Here is a 22,312-nt window from a genome sequence, read left to right as displayed (position 1 = left end):
CTTCCCTCAACACCGGACTGGCAACTTCACTAGTTTCAACTTCCTCAAACGGTCGATCCGTCTTCCTCGTTGTTTTGTTTGCAAACAAGCTATCCACGTGGAATGTTCCTCTGAAGGATTGTGGGAAGTGTTGTCCCTGAGTTTATAGACAGTCCAAGTCATGCGCTCTGTGAAAAATACACTTCCCATGAACACCCAACCAATGTCAAGTTCGAGAGGTGCTGAGGATGTGACATAAATAACCCTGCACTATTGTCCTTTTCCAGACTTCTTTGTGCCAACTAAATCTCTCCGAGACAACATGACACGGTCACTGAGGAATATATACCTTTCAACGTAGCCTATACTATACAATTTGGACAAGCAACTATCTGACACTTTCTTTCTTATGGACTTTGTTTTTCAACTTTCCAAATATTGCATTTCCAGCAGGAGTCTTTGATACCACTGAAGGTAAGACAAGACCCTATGAAATGCGTCACATAGTCCGGTGGTGTTGTTCGCTGCCTTACAGCCTATTTAGCCTATTTATTGCCCCCAACACACAGTTTTATATCTGAATATTTCAGGTTGTGTAAACATGTCTATATTTGGTCCCTGGCAGAAGTAGGCCTATGCATATATTGCCGCTTTTTGGTGAATTTCTTCTGTTTTGCACCGGCAAACAGTTTTCCTCCGTTTTCACCTTTTTCAACAGGTAACGTTACAACCTGGACAAATGTTATACAGTACACTGGTGATAACATGCTTGAGTTGTAATTGCAGTCGACAAAAATAGTGAACTATATTTAGAATAGTTACCCTATATTGTCAATAAATGAATTATAACATGTGTTTTGGCACAATATCGCATGTTTGTAACACATTAGTATGTGGGTCGTCATTGGATATGAATTGTATTGATAATCATAACTGACTGCAGTCACATGTTAACAGAACAATTCCTCATCAGTGACGCTGTGAGGAGTCAGCCTAGCCGAGAGTTTTGGTTTTAATGTCGGACAACTTGAAATTGTCCTAAATGTAAAGGTGAACCAGACGTATTGAAATTATACAAACAGATTCATTTTAGCGTAGAGCCTGGGTATTAAGTGTAGCCTACCGATTAGTATGTCTTTTATTTTAATTTTATTTATTAGTCTATTTAATAAGACAAGATAAACAAAAGGCCTGTTGAGGGATTTCTGTGTGCAACATCAACATATCAACATCAATCAAAAAATATGGTTTCATTTAACACAATGAATCTACATAGATGTTCAACTATTTGTTTATTTCAAATCAAGTGAGAATCCAAAACAAATAGAGCTATATTGAGGTAATCAATTTATTGGTGCCAGGTGTTGCATTGTTCTCTCATCGTGGCTGAATGAGCATGGCCGTTGAGATGACGCAAGGCTCTAGTTTCCTTTACCCCATTCCCTCCTACAACCAAAACAAACATGATTGACACATTTGCGTTATGCGCTGCCAGTTGCGCAACCTGGAGTGCTGTTTTTCGTTTTTTACAGTTTACTGAACTTTTCAACTAATGTTCCCTTGCTTTAAGGCACCACTGCTATTGACATGGTATACCACATGGTTTCAGGAGTTGTTTTCAGTCGTGTGAGGCACCTCAGGGTCTTCTGTGAATCTTCCCTGTCTATTCCCCAGTGATAAGCAAGAATTTGCCAACCTGAGGCTGTAGGACTCGGGTAGACTGCTTAAGCACTTAGGATTCTTTTCTCTGAAACAACTAGATTCTAAATAGACACACCATATTCTTGATCATAGCAACTCGGTGTACAGGCATGTGATAATTGAGAATAGCCAATAAAAGTTGGCAGCAGGTCAGATCCAGCAGAGGCTCCCTCAGCACTTCATAGGGGATTTGAAAGATCTGTGTGTGTGGGTGTTCATGACGTAATGGTCTCTTTGGGTTTCCTCAGGCACTGTTTGCAGAGCCAGCGTTTGACGTCAGGACTCTGTTGGACGTAGAGGCACAGCCATGGTGCTGATCCTGGGCCGGAGGCTGAACCGGGAGGACTCGGGGGTGCGCGACTCCCCTGCAGTGAAGCGCAAGGTGTTCGACGTGGACTCTAAGAACCTGAGCGGCCATGACGATGCGTTCGACTTCTGCTCGGGCGGCCTGCATGGCGAGGGCATTTTGCAGGCCTTCAACGAGTTCCGCGACAACCGCCTCTTCACTGATGTGGTGATCTGCGTGGAGGGCCGGCAGTTCCACTGCCACCGTGCCGTGCTCTCGGCCTGCAGCAGTTACTTTCGTGCCATGTTCTGCAACGACCACCGCGAGAGCCGCGAGATGTTGGTGGAGATCAATGGCATCCTGGCCGAGGCCATGGAGACCTTCCTGCAGTACGTCTACTCAGGCCGTGCCAAGATCACCACACACAACGTCCAGTACCTCTTCGAGACCTCCAGCCTGTTCCAGATCTTCCCGTTGCGTGACGCCTGCGCCAAGTTCCTGGAAGATCAGCTGGACCCGTGCAACTGCCTGGGCATTCGCCGCTTCGCCGACACCCACTCCCTCAAGCAGCTGGCCAGTCGCTGCCGCGCCTACACCCTGCAGAACTTCGCAGACGTGGCGCAGCACGAGGAGTTCCTAGACCTGCGCAAGGAGGAGCTGGAGGAGTACATCGCCAGTGACGAGCTGACCATCGGCAAGGAGGAAATGGTGTTCGAGGCGGCCATGCGCTGGGTGTACCACAGCACGGCCGAGCGCAAGACCGTGCTCAAAGAACTGCTCCAGCACGTGCGCCTGCCGCTGCTGCACCCCAACTACTTTGTCCAGACGGTGGAGGGCGACCAGCTCATCCAGGTGGACCCCGACTGCTACCAGCTGCTGCACGAGGCCCGGCGCTACCACGTGCTGGGCAACGAGATGATGTCCCCCAGGACCCGGCCACGCAGGTGGGTGACCTTTGGGGTGTTTGTCAGGAGGGGCAGAGGGTGGTTTACCTGGGGGTCTTCATATTACAAAGAGTGTTGTTTAAGCTGAAGAAAACAACACTTACCTGGGGAAGTTTTTTGTTTATTTTAATGAGGATGCTACTCAGGACCTGGCCAACAGGTGGGTAATAAGATCAGCAGGGGAAGATGGCGACTCACCTGGGTGAGTATTAGGGCCACACATGAAGAAAAAAATATTTTTGCCATTAACTCGACAATATACTGACTAATAAAGTCTATAAAGACTATGAAGAATAAAGTTGGAATATCATGTCGACTTCAATCTACAACGTATCGACTTTAAAGTCTGAGACTGACTGTCTAGATTCAATGGCAGCTACTTTGAAGTTTAAATTCTTCATGGCAAAAATATTTTTTTCCCCATTTTATATATATTATTTATATATATATATATATTTTTTTTTAAGCAGGGTGCCAACTTGGTGAAGTTTTTGTTGAGGAACATTTTCAAGCAGTGATTCCCTGTTGAAGGATTTATATTTATTATATTAAATGAGGTCTTGTTAATAGGCATGTGGGCAATAGGCAATAGGCATCAGGAATGTGGTTTAAAAGGTTTAAAAGCTTGTCCTTGCATGTTTGTTGTAAACACAGGTGTTTTGTAATTTCTGTTGTTAAAATGTTTGTGTTGGCTGGGGCATCAGGGAAGCACCTATGAACAGATAAAATTCTGGTACTGGATTTGGGGTAAAGAGTTTGAATAAATGCAAAACTGGTAAACGGTTCTGTGCTGGGGCCAACAGAACAGACCTAACGACATTACCTCCTTAGGGCAAAGATCTCTCACAGACCTGTTTTTCTCTCTCACCTGATTAAGGAAACTACTGTGACTTGTTCATACACATTCCGCCCAGCAACAGCGGTGTTGCAACCTACCATAATGTGTGCCCTGCCTTTCCTTTCCTTAAACACCTCTCCTGGCTTACCTGTAGAGCAGTGAACTCAGTCTGATTTCTTTCCATCACTAACCCTTTATTTTAACACTTTGTGTGAAGCTTCTATTAGTGCAGAAGTGCCTGTCATAGCAACGCAACACTGTCATCACAGTCTGTTTCTGGGACTTAAAGAAAAAACAATCTATCCTCAAGACCTCTGAAAGAGTGTGGTATCTGTTGTGCTGATATGGCAGTATTAGTGTAATGGCAGAGGGTTCAGTTGAGGTGTTGTGATGTGTTTAGTCACTGAGTCACACACTGGGCACCGAGGCGTCACAGCTCAGAGAGTTCTCCTCACGCGTCCAGCGCTCTCCCATCACCGAGCACGAGCTCTAGTTTAGGAGGGGTGCATGTAGCGGACCGTCTGTGAGCTGTTCCATTCCCTGGCCCGCGGGAGCATGAAGTGTCAGTATCCAGGCAGATTAGTGTCCTCTGCCCCCACCCCCATGGAGTCAACAGAGGAAGCCCTGGGGACAAACTCCTCCTCAGTTGGCTTCCTTACCCAACCTGTGGTTGTGTGTGTGTGCATGTGGTTGTGTGTGTGTGTGTGTGTGTGTGTGTGTGACTGTGTGTTTACCTGTCTGGGGAGCTTCTTCTGTTAACTTTCACATGGTTCAAAAAGAAACAGCAATCTACAATTATCCCACCTCGTATTTACTAAATACCTCGTAAATACTGTCCTTCATCTTCTCCATTTCATGTATATTTATCTAGATCCTGCTTAATGTTGTATAATGTTAGAACTTGTAAGAAACGAACAGTCCGTTTTTTCCAGCACCAACTTGAAAAGCGTGTCTGAACTCTCCACACTGTCGTTAGCGCTGCCTCAGTGTTTCCTCTGAGCACTCTGATTTGCCAACTTGGCAGCCATCGTTGTATGACACTCAATATGACTGAACGCTTGGAGACAAAGTCCCACCCAGTTCCTCTCTAATTGGAAATGGAAATGTTTTTAGGAAGTTCATTGTGGCTTTTGTCCCCTGTCTAACATGTGCCTACCCCTTTGCAGGTCCACAGGCTTCTCAGAGGTGATTGTGGTGGTGGGAGGCTGTGAGAGAGTGGGCGGTTTCAACCTGCCCTACACCGAGTGCTACGACCCCGTCACGGGCGAGTGGAGGTCTCTGGCCAAGCTGCCCGAGTTCACCAAGTCGGAGTATGCAGTCTGCGCCCTCAGGAACGACATCCTGGTCTCAGGTGAGCAAGCCTGTCTGCAGTGTGAAAGCCATACTTTGGTTTGCTTGATAAGAGGTCGCTGTGGTTACTGTTTCCCATAGCGACAAATGTGATAAGTGGACCATAACCACTGCCAGACTCTGTGTGAAGTGATCCTGGCTAGCAAAGAAGGAGAGAAAAAAGGAACAAAAATAAAAGGAAAAAAAAGAGCTGATATGTTTTTTTTTGGTTTTTCACCAGCACTTAAGTTGAGCGTGTGCAAGGTTTCAGACAAAAGAGTGAAGCAACACATGTTGTTCACACCGTGAGCGAGTTCAACTTCAATTGCCCCAGGGCCTTGTTGCCTCACTGGAGCTGTGTTGACCAGTGCAATGCATTGTGGGATGGGCACAGGCACCAAAGTCGTGCCATAACCTCGCTCGTAAAGAAAAGCAACCCTGGCACATGTTTTTACATGAACGGAACAATCACGTCATTCAGGGAAACATACTCGCTGTGCAAGTTCACTTCTCGATATGCAATCTGTGCGCTTTTTTTTTTTTTTTTAATCTAATTGTGGTTTAGGAACTTAACACTTTGGACCATTTATGGTTAGCTTCAGACAAAGTTAGTTTTTGACACAGATATGTTTATCCAGATCATTTAAAGTAATGCAATAACGTAATGCCATATTATATGAGTCATCCGTGCCGAAGGGCCTGGTCAGTATGGTTGGCTAAAGACCATGTGTTTATGTATAATACCATAAATATCCATATCAATCTCACTAAGAGTTTTTGCCCACGGAGCGTTGATAATGTTTGAAGCTAAAACAGTGACCGCATTTTAAAAGCAGCCTGAGAGCTGAGAAGCAAACTGCCAGTACAGGCTGCCAGACGTGCTGGAAAGCGATCCGGGAGAGAGATAGCCTAGAGAGAGATGGGGGCAGGAGGGAGAGATCACACTGAAGAAGAAGAGCTGGCACAAGGATAGAGGGAGGGGGTGGAGAACAGAGTCGGGGTGGGAGAGAGGGATTCATACTTCTTGCTCTCACGTGTCTTTTGTCAGTGGACCTGCCAGCAGCTGTTTGAAAAAGGCGATCACTACCCTCCCCCCTACTCCCTGCTCTCTTTCCCCCACTCTCTCTCTGGATGGACTGTTGGTCTGTTTCTCTAGATGTTATTGGGTCTCTCTTGCTCTCTTTCTTGCTGTTTTTCTATTCTTCTGTTGTAATCTGTTTCTCCCACCCTTCTTATTTCTCTCTCTGTTTCTCTCGCTCTCCCTCTGTCTCTACCCTGACTCTGTTTTTCATATCTTCTCCGCCCTCCCCCCAACTGTACGGTTTTTACCACTCAACTTTGTAAACATTCTTTCCTTTGCCTGTGCCTGTGCCTCTCTCTCTCTCTCTCTCTCTCTCTCCCTCTCTCTCCCTCTCTCTCTCCTCTCCTTCTCTCTCACATTCTCTATCCCTCTTCCTGTCCCCTCTCCGTCTCTCCCTCTCTTCCTCGCTCCCCTCCTCCCTGTCCTAATATGTCTGTGCACGTGTGCTGGCTCCACTCCAAACAGGGCTATGTTGAGCTGCAGCTTAAACTGGATCATGTTTGAGGCGAGAAGCAGACACCACCACTTCTAACCCGGTCACACCACTGCCCCTCCATACTCACCCAGAGAGAGAGAGAGAGAGAGAGAGAGAGAGAGAGAGAGAGAGAGAGAGAGGTCTCTCATCTAAGGGCCCTGGGGATTGCCTTTAAAAACAAGACCTGGGGTTTCAAGGTCAAAACAAAACAATGAAATTTGCTTAAGGTCTGAATGCTGTCCTATTAAATGTATTTCCCTGTTGCCGTTGATCAATTCAGGTGTTTGTGTGTACGTGATGTGTGTGTGTGTGTGTGTGTGTGTGTGTGCATTGTTTATGCATTTGCTTAGGTGTCGTCTGTCTGTCTGTCATCTATGTGTGCGCGTTGGCCCAGGACATCACTTCAGGCTTCAGAAAAAAAGTTCCTACGTGCCTGAGAGCAGACTTATAGAAATGTCAATGTGTGTGTGTGTGTGTGTGTGTGTGTGTGTATATCTCTCTCTCTCTTCCTCTGTGTATCCCCTCTGTCATCAGTCAATCTGTGTCAGCCAGTGTCTGCTTTGTGTCTGGAAGAGTCTACATGTGCTTATTTACTAGTCATGTAAAACAGGTTCTTACGTTAATGTGTGGCCTGTCTTATGAGAAGCCATTTCCAATTTAAGCAAAACACGTTCTCAGCTCATTTTTACGGATGTTTAACACCTGGTGTATAGCAGAAGTAGTTTGAGTGAGAGAACAGTTGTACTGTACCTCAACCAGTTTGTTACTAACAGGTTTCCTTAGTGCTAGTCCTGAAAGACCAGTCTGTACTCTGGGGTTTGGCGCGTTCTAGGGGCAGCTTTTGTTCCTTCCTGAGGTACCCTATACCTCAGTGCTGGGTAAGACTGTGACCTAGTGACCATTCCTGGAAGGAGAAGGTGGCTACACACACACACACACACACAGATAGATACACACAGTGTTGATGATTGACGTCTTGTCACCGCCTCTGCTCTGACGCATGTGTCCTTCACACCTTTACATACTTGGTTCAATTTAGAATTTCCCCCGTTTGGGATCTTTCTCTTCCTCCGCAGCCTCCTCTTCCTCTTCACACTTCAGCTCTTTTGAAAAAAGGAGAGGAAAGAAAACAGATGACTGCACTGTGTGGGTTGGTAGGTTTGAGAAGGCTTTGTTCACACATAAAGTACTGACGCCACACTGTCACTGTTTTCACTACGGGACTCTTTGTTACCAAGGTTGTGTCTGGCTGTTGTGCCTGTGTGTGTGTGTGTGTGTGTGTGTGTGTGCGTGTGTGTGTGTGCGCGCGCGTGCGCGCAAGTGCCTGAGTGCTTGTGCCTTTGTGTGAGTGTGTGTGTGCATGCGCCTGAATGTTTGTGCTTGTGATTGTGCCTTTGTTTGTGTGTATGTGTGTGTGTGTCTTTGTAGAGGGTGAGGGAGACAGGTGCTGTATGCTGTGTGAAGGCAAGAGGCTGTGCCTGGGCCTGTAAGAAACGTGACTGGAACAGAGAATCACCTGTCTGGCTCAAATGTTATCAACCTTCTAGGGAGAACCCCCCCCAAAAAAAAAAAAAAAAAAATTGAGAGAAGCAGGAAGTCTCAATCCAGCCTCAAAGTTTCTGATCCTGTGTTAATACATGTTCAAAGAATGTAATGAGCAAGAATAGGACCTGTCCTAACACGTTCCGTTTGTGCCCCGTATCTCACAGTATAATTAAGAGTCAATATGTGTTCCTTCTTACAGTTGGGATATGCCACATACATAATGTTTTGTTTACAGTCTGCATTGGATGCTTTAGGCAGGGAATGGGAAACTGTGGGGGGGGGGGGGGGGTATTTTCTAGGAGAAAGTTCATCATAGGAAAGTACAGTTGGCTTTCTGGCTGTTTTTCAGAGCACTATAATGCGTCTTGCATGCACAGGTACAGGGCGGAGATGACCGCAGTACAATAGATTCCCTGTAATGTGATTTGTTATTGGCGGAAAGTGCTTGGAACCTACGTATGATGCACAGATGTTGTACGGGCAAAGATAATGCTATGCATTATTCCAGTGTAATGTGTATTGTTTTTCTAACAAGACTTGAACAAAAGATGGGATTTACTTTTTTTTCTGAGTTTTTTTTTCCCCCACAGGGCCTCAGACATATGGATACCTATGTACGATGCACAAAGATAATTATCAGTTAACAATGCTATGTATTATTCCATTGCGAGATTGGTGTATTGCGAAATGTTTTTGAAACAGGACTTGAACAAAATAGAGGGTTTCCTTTTTTTTATCAGAGAGCGTGTTTTTATATGAGCAACAGGAACTTAGCATCCACTGATGCAGTCATGGATGGCTTTACAGGATTTGCTCCCTCTAAGAGAGCACTTATGTTGTTCTTTCAGGTGGCCGCATCAACAGCAGGGATGTGTGGATGTACAACTCGCAGCTCAACCTGTGGATCCGAGTGGCCTCCCTCAATAAGGGGCGTTGGCGTCACAAGATGGCAGTCCTCCTGGGGAAGGTAAGCCAATCAGGACTCTCCGTTGATGTCACGTTTTCATACATCAAGTCTTCTGATCAACTCAAGATCGCTTGCACATCTGCCCATGCATGGCATGTGAGTGTTGATGTAAATATGTGTGTGTCTGGGGTGTGGAGGTCTATTACTTACACACAGTGCCGTAGGCGATGCCCAAATGACCCAGAGTCTGCCTATATTTACATATGATGACACTGCAGACTAATGCATGCAGTGTAGAAGAAGCTGAATCCATACGCTTTTGAAAACATGTCATTTGGTCACAGCATCTTTGAGGGTTATCTCGACCCCAGTAATACTAACTCAAGTGTTTGGTCCAATAAAATCAATTGTACTCACTGTTAACTTTGGCCCCAGAGGACATGCTGCACTGGACCACAGTATTCAACGCACTTAAATCAGTAGGAAAACGCTGAATTGTGGGCGTAAAAAGCCTCTACTACAGTATGGCTAGGTCAGGGAGAGAGTCATCAAGACAGGCCCTCGTGTCCTCTTGGGACCTGCACCAAAGTCCTTTTAGGCAAGTCCCTCCACTCGGCGGCCATATACCAACGTTTTATGGGCACTCATCGAGCACAGTCTTTGGGTCGAACTGCGCGTGCGCATGGCTTCACGACACCAATCATGCTCCAGCGGCGAGATCACAACACATGACTGGCACGATGTCTTCACAACACACCATATGATTGGCTCAATGTATTCACATGTCAACGTTTTGCCGAGGAAGGGGTGGGATATGTGTAGACATCGGCCATATTGGCGTGACAAACTAGCCCCATGCATTTCTATAGAGTATTTTTTGAGTGCTGTGTCTCCACATTAGAAAGTCTCTGCCTGCACTGCCCTGGTCCACCTCCAAGTGTGGAATCGGGACATGAGAATTGGTGAAGGGCATGATCAGTCACTCAAACACAGGACTTTCTGTGTGACTGTGCCTCTATGTGTTCTATGCGTGGTGCAGAATATAATAGATGCATTAAGGGATTTTTTTTTTTTACTTGACAAAGACAATGCACTGCATTGTGTCTCACATAGCTAGAAATAAGGCTGTTTTTTGGCACGCAAACAAATGCATGTTTATGCACATCTCAATTACATTCCTATTTGTGGCTGTCTGAGAGGGCTCAGATGTGGTTGTGAGTTCGTTTCGGGTCCACTCTGATCGATGGTTTGGGCTTGTGAAGAAGCATGCTTTCATGTGTGCATTCAGAGGGCCCTGCTAAGTGATGTGGCCCTGGCACAGCTCACCCGAACCAAACACCAGCCCTGCACTTGGGCCCTGCGGTTAGTCATTTGCTTTCTGCAGCGGAAGTGAGCGGTACGCTCTGCCTTAATCGACTTTCTGTTGTTTTGGGTTTTTTTCTCTCTCTCTCTCTCTCTCTCTCTGGGAATGCACTCAGAAAGGAGTGCTTTAAGCCAAAAGAAGGATTAAAAATCCTCCCCATCGGCTGGTTTGTTTTGCTCTCCGGCTGTGCATTTTTCTGTTTTCACACGCAGACACGGGTCAGTGGTGCCCTGGCAGAACCTGTTGATGCCTCCCGCCTTGTTACGTGGGAGCCACCACTCTACCCTAGCGATTGCGGAACGACGCGTGCGGAACGCGTGCTGGCTGGGGGCCAGAGCTGGGCCCGCATAAGACTGTGTGTGTCGTGCGGTGGCCTTAAAGTGGAATTGGGTAACAGAGCGTGGACATGTGTACATTACCCAGAGAAAAACACATTCTTTTACAAGTGTCTGTGTTCAGGGTTTCCCGCAGCACTTTGCAGTCAAAACAACAGCCTTGGCAAAACAAGCCTGCCGCCTTAACTATACGTCGTCAAAAAAAAAAAAACGTGTTACTTTGTCCTGTTTTCTCCCTTTCATTCCAAACCGTGACCAACGCCAATCTCCCTTCTCCACAGAACGCATTAAAAAATAAGAAGAAACGTGTCATGAATCGTGAAATCATGAAAAATAATCAGATTTTATCATCTTCACATATGTGATATGCCTCCGAATCAGAGCTAGTGAGCGGAGCTGAGCGGTGCAAATATCTCGCTCCTCGTTCTCAAGAATCAGTCAAATCGCGAACAGCCACAGCTCCGTTTAATTGTCAGGTGTGATGAAATGCGTTCATATTCCACTTTTTATGTCATAAACGTTGCAGGCCTATGGAAAGGTTTAGTGGTAGGGTTGTCCAATGATCAGGTTGTTGCTTCAATTTGTGTTTTAATTTATGCAAGACGCACCGATGCTGGGTTCATCCGTTTGGCGCAAGTTTAAAATATTTAGCCGACTGCGTGATTTGTCATTTTCGTTCTTTTGGCAATTAATCCCGACTGATCCCTTTAGTTAACGTTGCCAAGCTTGTTTGTTGTTGCACTATCAGTGTTGCAGTCTTTTAAAATAAATGTTCTGAGTGAAATATATTGCCGTTGCTCTTAGTTCTTTGGGACCGGGGAGCTAAATTTACCTGACGCGAATTTGACCGGAGAAGCGACCGAGTAAACAGCCACCTGCTCTCAGCACAGTGTTGACTTGCGCGTCTAATCGGACGCGCAAGACTGACAATAGACGGGCGTAGGCCCGTCCAGGCCCATCCGTGCCTACGCGTATGCTTTCTAAATTATTTAGCTAACTCCATCCCCATCAACGAACTTAGGCTATATGGCCAATATCTTTGAAATTTAACGGTCTTGGTTTTATTAGTGGGCATGCCTCAGACTCGTGGTGTAAGCGGTATGGGAGCAGAACAGAGCGGCCACTCCGGCCTCTAAATTAAAAAGCGCTCCGCGCTCAAATTCCATCCATATTACACAAAACTATAAAATGATCTAAACTTCATTCACTCTCGGTGTATAGATCAGGACAGACTTGCGGAACAGGCTGCAGGTCAACAGTCTGACAGCCTGCATGAAGATAAGCATTAATGGTCCAATTGTAAAACAGTGCAATTACCAAAGGGCCCTTGAAATGATCTTTTTAAAGCCAAGGAGGATGGCTTGTAACAATGCTAGTTGCCAGCTCTGCCATAAGTAGTGACTGATCACATTTGCACATTTTGTTGTTTTGCACTTTCTTTTGCACTTGTTCTATAGTTTGTAATAGTTTGTTTGGTGTTGTTACTTTGTTCTTTGTTAACTGTTATTTTGAGAAGCTGGTGTGTTTTAATAAATAATTGTTAAATATACAGAGTCTGTAGTGTATCGCACAAACAATATGCCAACACCCACACCCCCCCACCGACGGCAACCGATACAAGAACCCCCCCCCCCCCCCCACTCGGATGGCAACCGATACCAGACCATCCCCCCCTCAACCCCCCCCCCCCCCACACACCGGACCTACGACCTAACCCCTTGACATTTCCTGCGGGAAACCCTGAGTGTTGGCTTGGTATTTTTGTAGGTTCCAGATGTTAAAAATGTATACTTCTATCTTAGTTCTGCAGCTTGTTTGCTTGTTGTTTTCAGTTCGAGTGTTCATGTTTGTGAGTGTATGTGCTTTTGTGTGAGCATTTGTGTGTGTGTGTGTGTGTGTGTGTGTGTCTATCTGTGTGTGTGTCTGTATGTGTATCTGTGTGTGTGTTTGTGTACAGCTTGCATGTGATTCTGTTTAGGTGTGTTTGTGTATTGAAGCGTGCATGGGAACTTTGGATACAACTGACTTAACAAAGTATGTCCTCTTAGCACTTCCATGTAGCTACGTATGTGACTCATTAAGAAACAGGTTAAGGCTGAATACATTACTCATCTATGCCACGCTGGACCTGGCCAGTATGAACTCCTACACACACACACACACACACACACACACACACACACACACACATACACACACACACACACAAACACACTGACATCACTTTTTCTCGACCTCATAGCAACAGGCGTAGCTGGAGCTGAGCTCCTTGCAAGAAGTGGGCCGAGCCGTGTCCGTAATCAGCCCCTATCCGGGTGCCTGTTTATAGCTCTGTTTATCCCTCCTCACCAGCTCAGCGCCAGTGCTTTTCTGAAGCTCTGTTGACACTGTTCTAGCTTTACCTTTTTTGACCCCATGGGTCTGGAAAGGGGGTGGGGGGAGACTCAGGCTGGTGTTTCTCTCTGGTATGCTATCTGGCTGCTCTCCTTCATGTAGAAACACTCACGGATTGCAGAGGAGATGTGTGTGTCTCTCTGATTTACTATCCTCGCCTATGGCTTTCTAGAGGGCCAAACAGATCACACTGTCAGTTGGGTCTACTACAGTCTACTCTAAAATGAACCCCTTCTTAAAAAACGTCCACCTGGATAACGTCCTCCCCCATTAGAAGAGGAACAAGCACTGTGAACTTCTCTCCCCCCCCCGATATTAAAGGGGAAACAGTGTGTAACGATCCTCACTGTTTGGCCTCTTATCTGGCGTCATGGGGTAGATGTGCAGCCCTTTTATCTTTTTGAATTCATGTGCAGTTGTGTCATTAGATAGACTGGCCTGTCATTTAAGTTACGTGTCAGCAATTCCAGGGAAATGTGTTTTCTTTCCAGGGTAGGGATCAAGTTACTGCCTATGCCTCCTGCACGTTTTTCTGCAAAAGGAGATTACCCTTGGGTGGCCAGATCATGTGAACATTTGTAGTGCCATAAAGGAACTCTGAACTTTTGTGTGTGTGTGTGTGTGTGTGTGTGTGTGTGTGTGTGTGTGTGTGTGTGTGTGTGTGTGTGTGTGTGCGCGTGTGCTCTCACTTCCTGTTGGACTGGTTTTGGAGGCAGATGGGGGATTGTAGGTCAGCTCTCTTTGTTTTCCTCCCAGGAGTCCTCTGTCATAACAACAGGGCCTCTCTCTCTCTCTCTCTCTCTCACACACCATTTCTCTCTCTTTCTCCCTCTATTTATCTATCTCTCTCTTCATCCCCCCCCTGTATATTTTGGACTGTGACTAGGAAAACAGTGAAGACATTTCCCCTCTCTCCCCCCCTTCCTGTCATACACCAGAGATCTCTGTCCTCTAAAGCAATGACAGAGCCTCTGTGTACTGTGTACTGTACCCCAATGTGTGTGTGAGAGAGAGAGAGAGAGAGACAGGCAGACAGACAGACAGACAGACAAACTTTTCAATGCCTCGTTTTATGAGTAAAGAACATAGTTGTACTACTGTAGAAGTTTCGTACCATTCAGGGCATTATTAGTGGGGTCATTTACGAGATACTAAGTTGGCTCCATTACGCCTGCAGAAACTCATTAGTTTCTGACAGCGCTACTCGACCAGGGCTCGACCAAGGGAAAACAGGTTCTTGGAGGGTGTTTGGCTCGGGGTCATGGTCCCTAAGGACCCTAGGGTGAAATTACTCCGAACCATCGCTTTAAGTGTTTTGCCATTGGTGATGTTGGGCCACTTGTTGCAGGTATGTAACCTCACTGAAATGTCATAACACCTGTTTTGCTGTCGTAACACCTGTCAGTGTTCAGCGTTGATAGACCCCTTCCTTTTATACAGGAAGCACGGAAGCTCAACAATAGCATTTCATTATATTTCTTCCTTGTAGGGATTTCTCTCTATATACATCAGTCACATATTTTCATACTGTCGTACACTGAGAGACAGTTGATCCCCCTTGCTGATTAGATCTCATGGGTGGAATTGAATTACAAAAACCCTTCTCCCTCTCTCTCTCTCCCTCCCTCTTTCCTCTGCTCTCTCTGTGCGAGTTGTGAAACTATTCCTCAGGCAGTGTGCAGAGCCATCAGTGCCCTGGTAATCTTGATTATTAGATATTGTGTATACTCTGCACTTGGTGCCAATCTCCAGCTTTATGTTAATTCACGTCTGTCATCTGGCAGGCCACTTGATGTTGAGACGAACTGACGGAAACTCATTTGTGGTGGAGTTAGACATTCTGTCTGTCTTTCTGTTAGAGTGATGGTTCAAATTGCGTCTATGGAATACTTGTGGGATATTGCTCTCCGTAACAGGTGCGTGCGATTGGATAGACACACTTTTGTTACCCCCCCACCCCCAACACACACCGAACCGCACAAACATACACCCACACACTCAAGGCCCTCCATCTTCTGGGGCCTGAAGCAATGCCTGCTGTTGGTGTTGCAGCTTCTAAAAGCATTCCTCCGGACCGGCCGTCAAACCCCACCACAAAGGACCGCGTGTATGTAGGAGCACGCCAGCAAGTAGGTAGAACAGATCGCATTGACCCACATATCAGACGTGCCATTCAAGCCACTGTGTCGTCATTTTTTTCCTCATGGTTTTAGAGTGGCTGCTTGATGGAGCGCTTTGATGTGTCCATTCCACTTCCTTGCGAGAAATTAGGTTCTTCAGATTAGCATGAATGCATGACTCCATGCAGGAACTGATAAGGACAATATGCGGGCTGTGAACTTATGTCCTGTCTGAAAAAGGTAGTGATGTGAGGTGGCAGTAACCCATCTCTAAGATCTTCTTTTGGCTGGCATACTGTGGCACTCCATAGACATAAACAGATGGAGCAGTGCCAAAGCATAGCATAGGACTGCACTAAGAACAACGGTGTATCATTTACCATTATTATGACCACAGCAATGTATATAAAAATGCATGTGTGTGTGTGTGTGGTCCTTTTGATAAATGTTTTGGGCAGCACAGAGATTTAATATGTATGTGACATGTCCCTACTTGTTGAGGGATTCTACAGAAAAACCCTAATCAGTTTGGCTGCTCTATCTCAGTGACACTTTGTTTCTGACTGACATGTTTTTGTTTTGTCTGCTTGTGTGTGTGTGTCTAGGTGTATGCTGTAGGAGGCTATGACGGGCAGTGCCGCCTGAGCAGCATGGAGTGCTACGACTCCTTTTCCAACCGCTGGACGGAGGTGGCCCCCATGAAGGAGGCCGTCAGCTCACCGGCCACAGCCAGCTGCGCGGGCAAGCTCTTCGTTATCGGGGGTGGGCCCGACGACTACAACTGCTCAGACAAGGTTAGTGGACTGCCAGAACGGCTCTTCCTCTCTTTTGACTCTTTGAGAATGGACTCTGTCAAAAAGCCCCCATCTGGTTTCCTGTTTCCATTCAACTGATCTCATACTGTAAACTGGCCGGTTAGGAAGAAGATCTCTCTTGAATTTGAATTAGTCTTTGTCATTGGCTTTAAATTCAGACCTCAGATAAGATCAGAAAACGGTAATGTATTGGTCATGCACACGCGCTTAAATAAGAGGTGCGTTCAGATTAATTGAACCGAGGAACATTTGCTACATTTACATGTACGTTTGTTCATTTGGCAGACACTTTTTACCCAAGAAGACTTACAGCAGTACTTACAGCTTTCATTCAGTTCACATACATCACCAATCCACACTGACACCTGATTATTAGGGGTAAATCAGGGAACTCACTCTACACAGTGGCCACAGGGAGACAAGTGACCATCTTCACCAATATGTGTGTACAGCACTAATTGGACAGATATGAGCAGCCCCCATCACATTGTCCTTGTGTCAGGTCGCTGTGCATGTTTGATGACAAATGTCTGTTGGTGTCTATCCACTGGCACTGGTGGAGACTAGTCAACCTGGAGGCGGTATCTTTGAGCAGCTCTTTTGTTCAGGTGCACTCTCCGTGCCCCACCTGAGCCGGGACTTTATGTGCCGGCTTGTGTAACCTTCTCATCAAGAGGAAATCTGTCAACATGACGCATGGTGCCTGAAAGCCTTAAAAATAGGTCAACACTCCAACTCTGACTCAACAAAGAGTCGGCGTCATTACGGTTGTCAGGCACTATGTTAAATTGAACAGTCTCCAAACATTGACAATGGCACACATGTTGCGTGCAGGGGTTTTCTTTTCTGTTTTTGTTCGACCACCTGCTAGCATTTGAAATTCCCTCTGTGGGACGTTTGTGTGTATGTGTACACACCTGTTTGTATTTTTGTACAAATCTGCCTAGGTGTGTGTATATAGGTGTGCACCTGTATGTGTTTATGTACATGTGCACATTTGTCAGAGTGTCTATGCGTGTGTGTGTGTGCTTCTGAGCTCTACCGGAGTGACAGGTGGACCTCAGGAACAGCTATGCAGGATGAACACTTTGTTTTCTGTCGTTCTTTGTTCAAATTATCATCGTCACAGGGCTCTGCTTCTCGTCTGCCTGGCTCAGATTTCTTTTACTGTCTATGGCCTGGCTCAGATTTCAGCATGACATCTGCTACGCTGGCCAGTGCTATTACTGACTGCCAGCGAAGGGAGATCAGAGCCTCAGAGAGCCGTGTGATTGCGTAGGCAGAAAGACGAGCCGCATTATAATGTCAAGAGACAGTCAGTTCAGTCTTCAGCGCTTCAGATAGTGACTGTGGCCCAACTGGTTATGGGTCGTGCTCTAGTGGAGAAAGATTGTACATCTATCTGGTACAGTGTGTCCTGCATTGCGAAAATTCCGTTGCGTTGATCTGAAATATGTGAGCCCACATATTTTCTCGAGTAGAGTGTGGAGTTTCAGTGAAATGCACCTGCATGTTCCTAGTAGGCCCCCACTCCGCCATAGCAGTTTGACAAAGTCTCCATTGTGTCACAGAGGGATCTGAAACATTGAAACAAACAACACATGAAAATCAAAAATGGAAAAGCACAGCAGCTGTTTACATGCACCCACGGGTCCTCTCCAGCAAGCCTCTTTTGGTATGGTTGTGTGTCTGACCCTGATGAGTGCTATTTAAAGACCCCGGGTAGCTCACGTGCACCCCCCACCGTCCTCTCTCCCCCCAGGTCCAGTGCTATGACCCAGAGACGGACAGCTGGTTGCTGAGGGCCAGCATCCCCATCGCCAAGCGCTGCATCACTGCCGTCTCCCTGAACAACCTCATCTACGTGGCCGGTGGGCTGACCAAAGCCATCTACTGCTACGACCCGGCGCAGGACTACTGGATGCACGTGGCCAGCACCTTCAACAAACTGGTGAGACCCCAGGCCATGTTTCAGATGACCCCATGTCCTGGGAATCCTGTTGTAGCTCATAATGACTTGTCAGCAATTTTCACTGGGCCGCGAGGGTCAGATATCCCTGTAGTTGGTTATTCAGTCTCACGTAAGCTATTTTCACTGCCATGCTGAATGTCATCGGAGCATCTCAAACCAGCTCTTCACAGAGGTCATTTATTTTGGAACATAATTAAAAAGAACACAAATATTGTATGTTAAAAAAGGCTTTAAACATAGCTCGATCATCAGTCGCCCAGTCCAGTGCCTCCTTAGATAATGTCATCTAAATGTGACCTAAGTGATTGACAGTGATTTTAAAGTGTTTTGTTTGTAAGTTTGTCTCATCTTCTCACCCCCCACCCCCCCTCTCTCTCTTGTGCAGGAGAGCTGTGGCATGTCTGTGTGTAATGGGAAGATCTTCATCCTGGGCGGTCGGGGTGAGACGGGCGAGGCCACGGACACCATCCTGTGCTACGACCCGGCCTCTGGCATCATCACCGGCGTGGCCGCCATGCCCCGGCCCATCTCCTACCACGGCTGTGTCACCATCCACCGCTACAACGACAAGTTCCACCGGCCTTGATAACAGCACTAAACACACACACACACACACACACACACACACACACACACACACACACACACACACACACACACACACACACACACACATAAACACATTAAAATAACCTAGGACTCAGAAACACACATGTAAAGATACAATAATGGACCCATTTTCATGTATATAGAAAAAAAAACTAGAATCCACATGTACAGTGACACAAATACATAAAGTCATTTCTTCACAAGCTCCTTGGAACTCATTTACAGTTTAACTATATATGCTCGGCTGATTGCTCTCTCTTTCCTACATGATTGGCCTTCCTCAGAGTGGTCGGTACGCCTCACCTTTGTACGATGGCGCACAGCTCAGCACACCAGCACGCTCACAGGTCAAAAGGTCATGTTTCCCATAAGCCCAGAGACTAAAAATGAATCCTTATCGCCCTCATAAAGGACAATGACCTGTTCTTCGGAACAGGCCGATTGTGAGGGTGACTATGAAAGGTATCATTACTTTCCTCATCTCGGGTTGTTTGTAATCAAAGCAGTAACGAGAGAACTAGGTTCCACCTGGTTCTACTGGGTTCTAGCAGCTGCCAGTGGGTTCTGGTAGTGTTGTTTCTCAAGGCACTGTTCTTTTCACATGGCTCCTTATTTTGTTAGTCAATATATTTTACCCCCCCCCTCTCTTCCGTCATTGTGTTTATACCCTCATGTTGTGAAGTATGTGTTGATTTTATTGATTTTTTTTTATATCATCTTAAGTTATGTTTTGTAAGCTATTTTACTACGTGTAGCATAATTAGATATGGTATTCATGTGTAGATGTTGTTTGTACTGACACTAGTTTAGAGTGTAAGGTAGAGACTGGGTGAGTGGTTGAGTGATTTCTATTTCTTTCTGTGGGACAATTGTGAGACTGCACACAGGGCTTGCTTTCTGACAGGCTGACATACCAAAATTCATTTGGTTATGTAATATTCACTGACAAAAAGTTTCATTAAGAACCTCAATAACCTTTCTTGTTCAACAAGAATGTGAAAGAACTCAACTTCCTGTATATGAACTTTACATTTTGACACATCTTTTACTGTTCTTAAGACTAAAAATAACAACCTTCATTCCTTCATTGGAAGGAACTTTTAAGATTCAAAGCCTGTAGCGCTCAAAGCCCTGGAGAACAGTATTTATTGAATTGCTGTTTTCGCTCTGCAGAGAAACAAAAACTGTGTGTGGTGGATGTATCTTGCAGTAACCCACATACATATATACAGGTGTGCTTAGTAGTGATGTAGTCTTGGTGTGGGCCTTGTTTGGGTGATTGATGATGTCTGGTTAATGAGGATTGAATGCGTTCTCAATAACGGTCAGTAAATGTATTGCCGCTGGAATAGAATTGTATTGCTGTGAAACAATTTTTTTTTTTGTATTTAAATGTTTCTATTTTGCATTTTAATACCAATCGTGCCTTTTAAATGTCCTTTCAAAACTTAAGAGCCCCAGTTATGCACTTGTGTGGATGGGATCCAACTTATTTCTTTTCTGAATGTCAGGATTGGAGATGCATAGAAGGCTTTCTTTTCATTTTATTTTATTTACTTTCTGATTTTCAAGTGTGTGTGTGTGTGTGTGTGTGTGTGTGTGTGTGTGTGTGTGTGTGTGTAGGAAGCACAGAGGAGGTCAAACAGCCTCCTCTTGATCCAATAGCCTGCCAGAAGATGTGAACTGGCTAACATCTGTACACGTTCAGGGACATGACACCGCCACAGGAATGTCTCAGGCCTAGTTGGAGCCGAGGGGAAATAAGAGTCAGAGGCTCATAGCACTACCATGGAGCTGAAGCCATAATTAGCCCAGTTTAGCAGCGCCACACATGCCAGCCTCCCCTCGTCATCCACAGATAGCGACAGGAATGCTGGCACTGCTCACGGAAATGTTGGAGCTCCTCTCTTGGGAAGATCTCCACACACACACACAATACTGTAGAAATACACAAAGACAAAGTGATAAAAGAAACATACATGCACACACACATACAATGAGGAAAACAGTGAGAGAGGCATAGACACACACACAGACAGAGTGATAGATAGTTTCATGCACACACACACACTGTTGAGGTCTTTAGCCCCTGGAGACAGACTGCCTTTGGTGTGTGCTTACATATTGTAGCATGCACACGTGAGAGGGCTAAATGAGTCTGGTGGACTGTCATCGTCACAGAGTTCAACCAACTATTAGGGTGTCAGCATTTTATGACTAATAAAACACCTGGTTTTTTTTTTTTTTTTTTTTTTTCGTTGTTCCTGCCTTTCATTGATTTTGCTTATTTTTTGTGTTTTTAGGGTTGTGGAAATGTGTGTGTGTGTGTGTGGTGTGTTTGTGACTTGTTTTTTTGTAAGGGTGATATTTTGTTTTGGGAAGGATTGAGTGTGATCCTCACCTCCGATTTATTTGCTGGCCAACTACATGTGTAGGGCTGCATGGTTAAGGCTTTAATCAAGAGCATCAGGCATGAGCACGTGCTGTCATATCACCAGGAACCAAGTCAGTCAGAGCTGCCTTTAGTCTGGGGAGACTACTGGACAGTTGTTTGGAGTGATGGAGCGCGTGGGATGAGGGAAGGAGTGTATGAATGGGTGACCTAGTGTAAAATTAGTGCCTTTTCCTTGTGCGAATGGACATTTTTATCATGTAGTCGTGGAAAATGGTGTGGTATACCAGAGATAACTGCAGGGTGTGGAAATCTAGAAATGATGTAAGCATAAGAACTCAGAGGGCCTGGTGCGCCAGCTTCCTGCACAATGCTAAATTTATGGATTTATGGAGTAGTGTTATTCATATCATGCACTCATGCACAGCACTTGTCAGCCAAATAGAAAAGAGCCCTGAACCAGACAGTGCGTAAAATGTGCCTCAGAGATCTTGTGTTGAAATGGAACGATCAATTTGAGTGCCTTTGTTATCTCTCTTTAACATGCCTGATGATTGACTTCTTTGCTAATTGTTTTGTTTTTTCTTTCTGACAGTTATGTTTGTAATGCTACAATAAAGCCTGTTTGTATGCAAATAATTTATGGCCTTTCTCATTTTTGTAAATGATGGTGATGTGGAGGGAAGATTTATTTACCTGGTACTACCACAGGATGTCATGAATGCAATGTGCATTTGAGATGACTCAAATACTTTACGTTCCACATACTCACGCAGCCGTGTAGCTGATGGTAGATTGACTTTCCGTATATCACTGATTTCACCAGAACAAAACAGGATTTTTTTCTGAAAAAAATCACCAATGTGGGCTTCCTAATAATTTATTTTGTAATGTTCCTTCCTGCATGATTTCTTCTGTTACCTCTCATCCTTGTTCTAAATTTCAAAGACATTTAAGCTGAACAAAACAATCTGGAAAGAGATGGCTTGACAAGAGAGATGTCTAATAATCAAATACTTGGACATTATTCTTTTACAGTACACCACATGCACAAAGACATGCCTCAGAGATGTCCAAGAAACTGATTTCAGTCAGGATCACTTTGTCAAGAAGGTTATTGGTAATGCATAATGTTTCATTTGGCGGTATGGCTCTGTTCTGGGAGCCCCCTGCCCTTCCACGTGCAAACATAGATAGATAGATAGATAGATAGATAGATAGATATAC

At 45.4% G+C, this 22,312-nt stretch overlaps 1 protein-coding gene across 2 annotated transcripts; it reads left to right on the top strand.

The window, feature by feature from the left end:
• The first annotated feature begins 253 nt into the window (after positions 1 to 253).
• On the top strand, positions 254 to 21,724 carry klhl24a (kelch-like family member 24a). Of its 2 annotated transcripts, XM_042094464.1 has the most exons (8): positions 254 to 453; positions 1,929 to 2,910; positions 4,915 to 5,099; positions 9,027 to 9,145; positions 15,903 to 16,091; positions 17,875 to 18,063; positions 18,470 to 18,707; positions 18,760 to 21,724. In XM_042094464.1, the coding sequence occupies exons 2-7, from the start codon at positions 1,988 to 1,990 to the stop codon at positions 18,668 to 18,670; spliced, it is 1,806 nt and encodes a 601-aa protein (XP_041950398.1). In that variant the 5' UTR covers positions 254 to 453; positions 1,929 to 1,987; the 3' UTR covers positions 18,671 to 18,707; positions 18,760 to 21,724. The 2 variants fall into 2 exon arrangements, with proteins under 2 accessions (XP_041950398.1, XP_041950387.1); XM_042094453.1 differs by having other exon boundaries at positions 18,470 to 21,724.
• Positions 21,725 to 22,312: the final 588 nt, after the last annotated feature.

The sequence above is a fragment of the Alosa sapidissima genome, chromosome 1 (assembly GCF_018492685.1).
Source record: "Alosa sapidissima isolate fAloSap1 chromosome 1, fAloSap1.pri, whole genome shotgun sequence".
Lineage (NCBI taxonomy): Eukaryota > Metazoa > Chordata > Actinopteri > Clupeiformes > Clupeidae > Alosa > Alosa sapidissima.
This window is presented reverse-complemented; position numbering and strand designations above follow the sequence as displayed.